Here is a 10,802-nt window from a genome sequence, read left to right on the forward strand (position 1 = left end):
ACACACACACACACTCCCTCTTTTTTTCTCTTCACCCCTGTCATTGCTGCCCGCTGTCTCTCATCATCTGTTCTTTCCCTCTAAAAACCCCATGGACATATGGACCCCTGAAACCTGCAGTTTCTCTCTCTGCAAACACACACACACACACCCTTTCCCATCCACGGTGTGGGCCAACAAGTCTATTGGATTTTAATGATTAGTGGACCAGCTTCTCCATGACTCATTAGTGGCTGTCGTTTTTCTGTTGTTTATTTAATCCTCTCCTTCTGCCTCCACCCCTCCATCGTTTCCCCTCGCTTGCCAGCCTTTGTGAGAAACGAGGGCGGACATCTGCCGTCCGTGCCTCCCTCTCCTTCATCCCTCTCCAGCCAGACCACCGTGGTGGCGGGCGTCCGGCTATGGAAAGGGAAGACTTTGTTTGCTTGTGCGAGCGTGCACATTTCTGTGGCCGTGTGTGTGTGTGTGTGTGTGTGTGTGGTGTGTGTTGTGTGTGTGTGTGTGTGAGCAGGGTAGCCGATGAGACTGCAGGGACATCATTGTATTTTTGGACCAAACATAACTGTTTGAGTTGTTCAGGGGGGTAGTGTAAGGCTCATCTGCTGTTTGGTGCTTTTAATATATTTCAGTGGAATACAAATATTGTTACAGTGGCAAGTTCAGTATTGAGTTATAGTGTAACAATTGTATTTATATTGCTAAAAAATACACTTCAACTAATGCTGAAATGGGTTTTAGACATGGAAAGGCTTCCTGTGAGGTATTTGAAAGGAGGAAAGCACCACCATACCACCGGGTGTAGCAGAAGAACGTGCAGAATGAGCAATCCAACTTAACCAGAATTAAGGTGTATTCCAAGCTAATCACCATACTGAGAGTAGGCGAGACATACACAGTCAGACAGTTAGTGTAATAATCTATAATCAGTTACTAATTGCCCTGACATCTTAACTGTGTGGTCATTTTGCAGTGGTGGAAGGGAACTTTCACTTTAACTTCACTTCAGTACTTCATTTCATTGTATGCTACTTCACACTTCTACTCCACTACCGCTCAGACACAAATATTGTACTTCTTTCTCTACTATGTTTATTTGACAACTCTTGTTACAAAACATATGAGATTATAAAATATGACGCATTGCGACAGATTAAACTACACAACAGCATTTAAGGTAGCTCCACCTCCACCCTCACGTTCTGCACCGAGTACGTACAGTTTTGATTCTTTAAGTCAATTTATATTTTATGTAGGATTTTTACTTGTAAGGGAGTCTTTTTACAGTGACTTAAGTAAAGCATCGGAATATTTCTTCCTCCATACTGTTAAGTTAATAATACGTTAATAATATTATGTAATAATATGTCAATCATAAAAAGGCCCTTCACAATAGCGGGGTCAGAATGTGTTCAGCAGAGGTTGTTACATTGGGAAACGTCTTGCAAAGCTGATATTTTGGGCGGAGCTTGGTGCGAGGTGTTTAACTGTAGCTTGGTCTACTAACCTGTTGCATTTTCTCCAGGTCCAGACTGGGCCTCCCCGGCTCCCCGCCAAAGCTGTGCCGATACTTTCTGTAAGGTGCTGACTGGTCAAAGTGGGTGAGAATGATGGGCCGGGCCACTGGCTGCACCACCTGCAGCTGAAAGCGCATCGGGGGTGGCTTGAGGCTACGTGGTGGACTGGAGCTGAAGAGTACAGGGCTGGGGGAGGCAGCCAAGCAAGCGCCCGGCTCCACCAGCGGTCTGGCGGAGGCAGCCGGTGACCCGCAGCCACAGAGGTCCCGCACCTCCTCGTCACTGGAGGCGCTGCTGTGGTGGTCGCCGTGGCGCTGGGGAAGCGCGGACATCCACTTCCGGTTGTCGCCGCAGCTGATACGCTCTAGCTCTTCCTCTGAGGAGTGCCGATCCAGATTGGCGTCTAAAAGGAGGCGGAGGCGGCGTAACCGGGCTGGAGAGAGGGGACCCTGGTTGTGCTGCTGGCTGGTGGCCAAGGGGGTGAGTGCACAATTTCTCCGCCTCTCTACAGGAGTCCATAAACAAGAAGTCAAGCAACAGGAGTTGTTCACAAGCATATTATCTGTTTAACATCTAACAGTAATGTGTGAGACTCAGAAAGTGATGGGGAAGCTCTTCATCGTCTAGTTACAACTAAAATAACTGCGTTAGCAGAGGGCACCTACCTCTGTCAATCTGTGCAAGCTCCTGGTTCTCCCCCTCTGAGTCATCACTCTCCCCTCCCTCTCCACCGCCATGGTAAGAAATCTGGGGAAAGGATTGAACTTGTACTGTAGACCAAACATTCCATATGGTAACAAACATTAACCCTTACATTGGTGAAAATGTGGTAAAGAACATTACACAAATATAACTTCAAACATTTTATTTGGCCTAGGATACATTACAAAGGACGTTTTCTCCAAACAATCAAAAAGCAAACCTTTAACCATTTAAATGATTTAATCCAAAACAGGCTAAAACTATTCCTAACTCCAGAGCTCTGTGTTATTCTGCAACTCTCTTAGTTGGCCACAAAAACAGACCACTAACCAGCAACACAGACATAACTTCTAATGGGCTTCTAATGGAAACAGTCTGAATTTTTCTAAAAGCAGTTGTGGCGTGGTGATTTCTACAGTTGCACTAGCGTACATACAGTATAGATGTTTAAAGTCCTAGCAGACAGGACATGTTGGGTCACGGCTCGGTCTGCTTTCTTTTCCCACAGCCGAAGCGTCTGTCTCTTTAAAATCAATTCCTCGTCTACACCAGTAGCAACAATACAGATACCCTGCAGACTGCAACGCTAAGAGTTAAGTAATGCGCCTCACACTCAGTAATTACCACTCCGAGGCCTCGCTGAGCAGCTGCCATCTGTGCTTGTGCGAGTGTGTGTATGCTTACACACATACATCCACACAAACATACAGTGTCCTCCCTTCTACTCTCTAACACACACACACACACACACACACACACACACTCCTCTTTCTGAAGCTCTTCAATAAGAGGGAGAAGGGAGAAAGGAGCCAGGGCCTCTGAGCCCAATAAAGGCAGGCAGTATTCAGTTCATGTGACGTGTGAACTCCAATGTATCATTTCACAGACTGTTCGCTGTATATTCTGGTTAAACACTACCAAAAGGCTACATCACATAGCTGTATCTCACTTTTTGAAATTGTAACGCATCAAATGTCAAATTGCTGTGTATCAAAAATGGAATAACATTTCATATCAACAGAAATTCAGTTTCCTAAAGTAACGACAAAGTGAATGCATATTTTCACAGGATGCCATACATGCAGTTTCATGTAGATATTCAGGACAGTATGTAGGTCTCCTGATTTCTGACTAGATCTGAATAAGGCCTGAGAACAGCCTTCTTGCTTTTCAACTGTACACGAGCTGTGGGACAGATTCTCAATGAACAGGCCTGCAGCCAGTGTACAACACAAAGAAAAGAATAACTTGGCTCTGGAGGAGTCTCAAGTTAAACAGCACAACTTCATGAACTCCATAGGAAAATGACTCGGAGGAGTAACTGTGGGAAGGAAGTGTATTTTGGCAAGTGACGGGCTCAGGGATTCAGCTACACCGTACACTCCGCTGAATTATTGTTGGGCAGCATCCACCAAACAGCTGAAATCCTATTCAAAGGATTCATGAGTTCAGTCTGAGACATTTCAACCTGTGCGGACGCTCAGTGGGATCATCAGGATGACTCATCATTTTCTAGAGCTTCACTGATATAATGGTTGCTCCATATTGACCTATGGCACACGTATCGGTGCTGTATCAGCGTCGGTGTACGTTATCCAATATGCGCCGATATGAACGCGGTTTTTTTCCGAGATATACTGCCGAACAAAGAGAAGAGAAGTCTCTAGAAGTGGTTGACAATGTGTATGTTCAATTCCTTAATGTTAAAGAATATTTAACGCAGCAACAAGGAGTACTGTTTGTATTGAGTTTGGTGGCCCCAGTGGATAAAAGCAGTAGTGTTTCCACCGCCACGTTTTATTGATTTTAAGGGGAATCCGACTGAATTCAGCCCGCTGTCAGCCATTGGAATAAGCACGCTGAAATAGCCAGATGGTCTGTGTGTTTATGTAGGTCATATAGAGGCATCAAATAATACAGAGACTGCTTCATAACCACTTAAAGACCCCTTGTAGCAGGTTAACTGCATGCTATTTGTTTAAGAAAGCAGCCTTCTGACTACCTTTTCACAGTCATATTGGTGCACAGTCAACATAGAAAGATTGACTATAATCAGCCGCCATATTGGTAATGTGTAAAAAGTCCCTGTCTCAAAAGTCCCATATGGTCTGTGTCTAATTTCTTCCTAGATATTTGACCCTTTAAAGCTAGAGAGTTCGCAGCAATTTCTTTGTGTTGTTTGACCTCAGAGTCTGAAGTTCCTCCACAGAGCAATCACTGTCTGTACAACTAGAGGCAAATACGAGCTGACAGGCACGGTTTGGCCTTCCCTTCCCCTCAGGGAGGTCGTGGTCGAGGATCAGAGAACAGAGATGCAGCACATGTGCGGCTCACTCGCAGGACTGATGATCTAACAATCAAATACAAGACTTGTTAATGTGTCCCAGGCTCTGTCACCGTTTGCTGTGTGCATGCACATACAGTGTGTCCAACCAGCATGACACAACGTTTGTGTGTTTAGTGGCTGACACAACAGCCTTCTACTTTCAGCCACTTCCTTACTTCACACATACACACCGTTAGCACTGTAACACTAACCACCTCTTGAATGGCGAGCATGCCATCTTAGAAATTCCTATACAGAGCAGGTTCGTTTCAAAAGACCATAAAAACTTCACCCATGCAAATCTCATGTGGGACTCTGAAACAAAGGCCGAGTGCATGTACAAGTATTTGAATACGTTTCATTCCCAGTTCTGTTTCAAGGCTCAGTCATGCATGGGTTTTCTAGACAGTGCAAACTTGATATCTAAAATCAGAATGTAAGGAGTTGGGTGCATTTTATGCAGTGTGAGTGTGTTTTTTCAGTGAACCACACCTGATATGGTTATTGCTTTTGCATAGCTAGCTCCAACAAACAGCAGCCTAACTGACGTTGAGTTTATGGTTAGACAGGTTGGCAGGGCTTTCCCAAAAGAAAAGCAGTAACAGGGTTTCACCATCATTCCAGCTCTAAAACATGGCCTGCAACTTCACCTTAAAATACACAACATATACTATTATGGAAAAAGAAATTCAATGTAGAGCCAGCAGCTCCACTGAAACACTGTAATCTGCATTTTACCCTTTACACACAAGTTTAGACAATGTCTTTCAATAACTATAGGACACACATGTATTCTTGTTGTGTTTCAGTCTTTTTCCCAGCTCCTGTAGAAACACTGTGGTTAAGCCTAGATTGCAGCACTGCAACCTGGGTAGGCTGCCTCATACTATAATCCCTGCAGCGAAGCATTGGTACTGCCTTTTCTCCAGAACAGTCAGTGTTGTAAGCTGCAATTTGCATTTCTGCAAAGGCACAACTCCATGCAACACAGCCGTGTGAGCGATGAAGACCGTTGAGGTGCATACAAGCGACACATTTACGCTCCAAGATAAGGAACTACATGCAAAGGAGAACGCAAGTATGTAAACGTGAAGCGCACAAACACACTCCGGTGTCACACACTTCCCCACATCAGCATCGCATTCACAGTGAAAACAAGCCGTGGTGGAGGAGACATGTCAAGCTGAAAGAAACAAATGTGACGATGACATTTAAGAAGCTGAAGGACCCTCCAGTGCTGCTTCCACATTAGTGTCCTAGAAATATCTGTGCACTAGCTTTAAAAAGAAAGAAAAACTCATTCAAATATTATCTTCAGCTCAATCACAGTTTGTTATCATCTTGTCCATCTACTAAATTTGGTTCCACTGCTGCTTTGCATGTGAAATATTCAAATGATGTTTGAGGTGAGCCGTGGGAGCAACATGTCCCTGCAGTGCACCTGAGAAACTGCACCAACCCCGCCTGCAGCCTCTTTCCAGCTTTTTCTCACACTTGTGAGCTGTCCACAATTGCCCAATTGTCCCAGGTTTTTCAGGACTGAACAACTCCATTTAGACGTCTGAAATCTGACCCCAGAACAGTACAGTATACTATATTAATGTATATCATCTTTAAAATTGGTACACTAATCACAACGATGAAGTGTGACACTCATTTGCACATTTCTGCATGCATTAGAGAACCTCGACTGTGTTCTGATCTGATTTGAACGTTTTTGAGAGAATTCTCAGAAAAGTGACAGAGACTAAATGACATGGCAGTTCTTAAATGAATGTACAGATTGTCTCCAGTGCAACATGAAGAAAAATGCACAGGATCCTAATTCATAGAGTGCAAAGTCAAACTGAATCTATATTACAGTCTTACGCCAATAACTGCAGACTGCTCGATATCATCGACACACAAACAAGGTGAAAGTGAGAGTGCGCACACGGAGCATAAAAAAATGCTTTGGTGCACACACGCAAAGACGAACAAAGGGTTGTGTGTTTGTGTGTCAAGAACAGTTGAATGAAATCCTTGTCAGTCCCTTGCATCGCTGAGCAGCTTGCTAAGCTGGATCAATGGCAATGTCACAGCGTACACACACACACACACACACACACACACACACACCAGCCAGTTCACACACATATCAGCTTTGCTCCGTCCATCCACGCTGTGACACGGCCACTGTCACACTCCATTCCCCCTCTCGTGAAAACACACAACACGGGGTCAGAGATGGTTGACGGTCCTTCCCTCACACTCCAGTGGATCTTCACCATAGTGGAGTGGAAGTAGTCTTGATTAGTGGAAGCTCCTGGGATGGGTACCGTAACAGGGCCTACGAGACATTCAGCCATTCAGCACTGCAGGACACTTCAAACCCCAACTGTATCTGAGTAACTGGTGGGAAAAATAAGCCTTTATTGATCATTATCCTATCATTTACATATGTCTATATTTTTAATAGGATTTTTAAAATTCATATCAAGATAATGCCAATACTGGAAATTGTTGAGGTACTGACGTCATACCGTAACACTGAAAGCAAAAGTAAAATTGCTCCGTGGTGGATGAGTTAGCGCTTCAGTAGTGTGGACGTGGTTTACCACCGTAATATGTGAGACGTGAAAGAAGGTTGTAACAACCGAAGGGAACAAAACAACAAACTTATATCACTGCATCGAGCAGAAGCACCTTGCTGAGTACGAGGACAGCCAGAAATCCCAGGAGGAGAGCTCAACGGCTATTGGGAGTTCTCTCATATCGTCAAGTATCGCAGAAATACCTCGAGATATCGGGATATCATTTTGGGCATTTTTCGCCCGCCCCTATGTGACAGGAAGGAAGTTATAATGCTGCAACAAATCCTCAAAATAAAATCCAATAAAATTAGAATCAGAATCCTGCTATTCATCTTTATTGAAAATAATGGCTGTCCATATTTAGCCCTAATGAAGAGTTCACACAGGAGCTCATCACATTCACCTCAATGACACAACGTTTCCTGAGAGCTGACACTAAGAATAGGTTTTCAACTCAACTGTGGTCTGTTCACAAGAAAAGCACCTCCACGTCTGACTAATTCTTTCAACCAGATAAAGCACATAGTTCATTCATACTTGCAGAATTCATTTTGTGGATATTTTCTGAGAAAATAATAAAGAATAATGCTACCTATAGCACAGATACATGACAGAAAGCCTGTGTTAAAAGCTAGCGGCGTGGAGTTTGAAAGACATGGGCATTTCTAATGAAGGGAGGGTCCAACAAAAGCTGCTGTTGAGTTGCATTATGGGAAATGTGGAATCCAGCATTTTTGGAGCTACACCCATTTTGGGGACCTTTGATATCTCTGCTGCATCAGTTTAAACCCTTCCTGCAACCCAGCTTTGTGCTGTGCTAACTCTCTGGAGTACCCCTTTAAAGGGCAGTTCCACTTCATTTGTAGTTTTGGACATCAATCCTGTCAGTAATAATAACTTTCGGGGGCGCCCGGTTAGCTCAGTGGGTAGAGCTGGCGACCCATGTACCGAGGCTGAGTCCGACCTGCGGCCCTTTGCTGCGTGTCATCCCCTCTCTCTGCCCCCCTTTTCTGTCTATCTCCAGCTGTCCTATCAAATAAAGGCATAAAAGCCAAAAAATATATAAAAAAAAAAAAAAAAAAAGTAATAATAACGTTGTACTCCGCAGAGGTTTGGGAATGCGACGGCATAGCTAAGAATCAGGTGCGGCAAGAAGCACAAAAGTGGTTTTTATGTGAGACCCTCAGTGTTCACTGTACCTATCGAGACATCCACCAATCAAATCAAAGCAGCTTACTCCTATTTGGCACTTTCTTTACAATGTGTGTCTATGTTTTGCCATAAAAAACATGAAAAAAAAAAAAAAAACGTACTGTACGACGCAGGAACCCCCGAGGTTCTGACTCAACTATGAAGCTAAAAAGTCAAATAAGTTAGTTCAATAATGCATGATGCTGTTTTAGGGCTGGTAGGAAATATTTTTGGCTAGTCAACTTTCTCAGTTCTGTAGTATCTGCCACTGGCACAGGAGCCAAAAAAAGTCATTTTGGATGGCACAAAATGGCTGCCATGCGACTATACAGTTGGTTGACGCACAATATTGTTGTGGATTGTGGATGGCATTATGTAAAGCGAGCAGGCAGTCACAACTGAGGAGCACAGTTGGGGATTCTGTTGTGGAAAATTAGAGGGCAAAGATGTAGATGCCGGGACAAAAATAGCTCACAACAATAAGGCTTTTACTGAAATGTTTGGTTTTTAATCTAAATGAATTCCATTGCCCACCACACACACACACACACACACACACACACACAGCTATTTCCACCTAGAAGCTACAGGCTCTCTCTCCCTGCAGATGAAGAACCAGGACTAGTTTCACACCCTCCAACAGATCATCCTCTCTTACACACAACAGACCTCAGCACAATAATTGTGGACTCATTACTGTCTCCATTTACTTTCTGGAATGACAAACAGCTGAACTATACAGTGTATGAGTCAGCGAGAGTCCCATCTGTGAGTGGGAGAGTTTGTTGACACGCCACATGTTTGCTGATGTGTTTGTGAAGCAGTGTGGATCTCCGGTTCCTCCTTGTAAACATCTGGCTCGGTCCTGTAAGCCAGGACAGAGTCAATTCCTTCTAACATGCTAATGAATGGGTTGAGGTGCTTGGGAGCAGAAAATACCTCCAAACGACAACACAGGCTTATAGCAGAACACACAGGCTGGCAGGCTATCTGCACAGTTATGTTGGCCGTGTCACGGTGTGTGGCTGTGTGTGAAAGAGAAAGAGAAAGGGAGCGTTAATGAACTCACTATAACCCTGTTCCAAGCAAGGTTACAGGCACTGAGCCCAGGGTGTAAAAGCTGCGCAGTCAACTGGCCTACAAATGAACAAGTCACAAGACAAAAGTAAAGCCACGCAGTTCACAAACAACCATTTCTTCTTCTTCTGTACTTGGCATTTTAGTGCAGCACGTCCCGACAACTACAGCCTATGCCTTTAAAGAAAGCATCATTCAATGAATAACAGTATTCCAATAGTGAGTGAGTCAAACTTACCTTCAGGTGGAAAGGATGTATCTCATTGAGGGAATGTCTTCTTAGCTTCTTCGTCAGTGTCTTTAGCATTTTTTTTTTTCTGAGTAGTTTATGGCTTATCCCCTACTACAATTACGTGTTTATTACTCTCTTATGTGACGTTCACCGCAACTTCATTAGCAAACATTAGCGACTTTACGCATTTAAAAGAAGGCACGCGAGCTGCAAACTGCCAGCCACTAAAAAAAAACTAAAAAAAAACAACAACAACAGCGCGAGCAGCGGTACCCTGTAGCTTCAAGTTAGCTTGTGTCTAAACAATGATTCACCGACAAACGTTCAACTGCGTAACTTTAGATGTGGCTTGTTTTCAAAGGCTGTAACGTAGCAAACTTGTTATTTTCTTGTTCATTGGAGTCTCCGTTGTTGTGGAAAAGACTTTCTTTTCTTCGGGCGGCTCTGAAAGGTGGCTCACTCGCCGCAGCCCCCGGCTAACTTCAAGAGCTTGATTCAAAGATGTTTGGGAAAAATTAAAAATAATAGCAACTTGTTCGCATTCAGACACGCACACACGCACACTCACACACATACACACAAGCAAATGCACACCAGCTGCACGAGCACACAGAGGGCTCCTCCAGCTTGAGCTCGCTGCCCGCTGATTGGCTGCGCTGCTGTGTGATGTCATATTTTTCTCTGGAGGAGGAGAGCTGGGAGTTAAAGCCACATTATCTTGTGTGTTTACTTCCTCTTCTCATCAGGATAATAATTTACATGCACTAAGGAAACATGTTTTACGTGGGATTTGATAAAGCTGCCCCTGCTTTTGATCGAGTTAATTTGCAGCCATTATAACCTGACTTTAAGTTTCTAATAAGGCGGTAGAAGTTGTTGTGTTTTTAATATACCTACTTGCATTAAAGTGGATTTAACTTAAATTTAACTTAAATAATCAACTGACATTTTTCCACTACAGATATGTTGACTTGAAACACACTGATTTGATCAAATGATGTCAATAACACAGGCTAAACTGTTTGATTTAGGTGGTATTGCATGGCATTGCTTGGACACTTAAATAGAATGGAGCCATTGCTAATTAGTTAATTAGGCACACCTGTCCTTTTCCTGCTATGGCAAGTCAAAATGTGTGCCACCTAAAAGGACATAGCCTATTAGCACTCCATAGCAGGACATACTAT

General features: G+C 43.7%; 1 protein-coding gene across 1 annotated transcript in view; it reads right to left on the minus strand.

Annotated features, from left to right (window-relative positions):
* The window catches only part of si:dkey-16j16.4, a 17,416-nt gene extending 7,187 nt beyond the window's left edge, over positions 1-10,229 (minus strand). The window contains exons 1-3 of the mRNA XM_035674149.1: positions 9,622-10,229; positions 2,180-2,261; positions 1,505-2,019 (exon numbers count right to left, since the gene is read on the minus strand). Coding sequence (XP_035530042.1) covers positions 1,505-2,019; positions 2,180-2,261; positions 9,622-9,690 — 666 coding nt within the window. The 5' untranslated portion in view covers positions 9,691-10,229. The remainder of the gene's footprint in view (positions 1-1,504; positions 2,020-2,179; positions 2,262-9,621) is intronic.
* Positions 10,230-10,802: the final 573 nt, after the last annotated feature.

Source organism: Morone saxatilis, unplaced genomic scaffold (assembly GCF_004916995.1).
Source record: "Morone saxatilis isolate NCDOM2014 unplaced genomic scaffold, NCSU_SB_2.0 Contig3, whole genome shotgun sequence".
In the NCBI taxonomy this organism is placed as follows: domain Eukaryota; kingdom Metazoa; phylum Chordata; class Actinopteri; family Moronidae; genus Morone; species Morone saxatilis.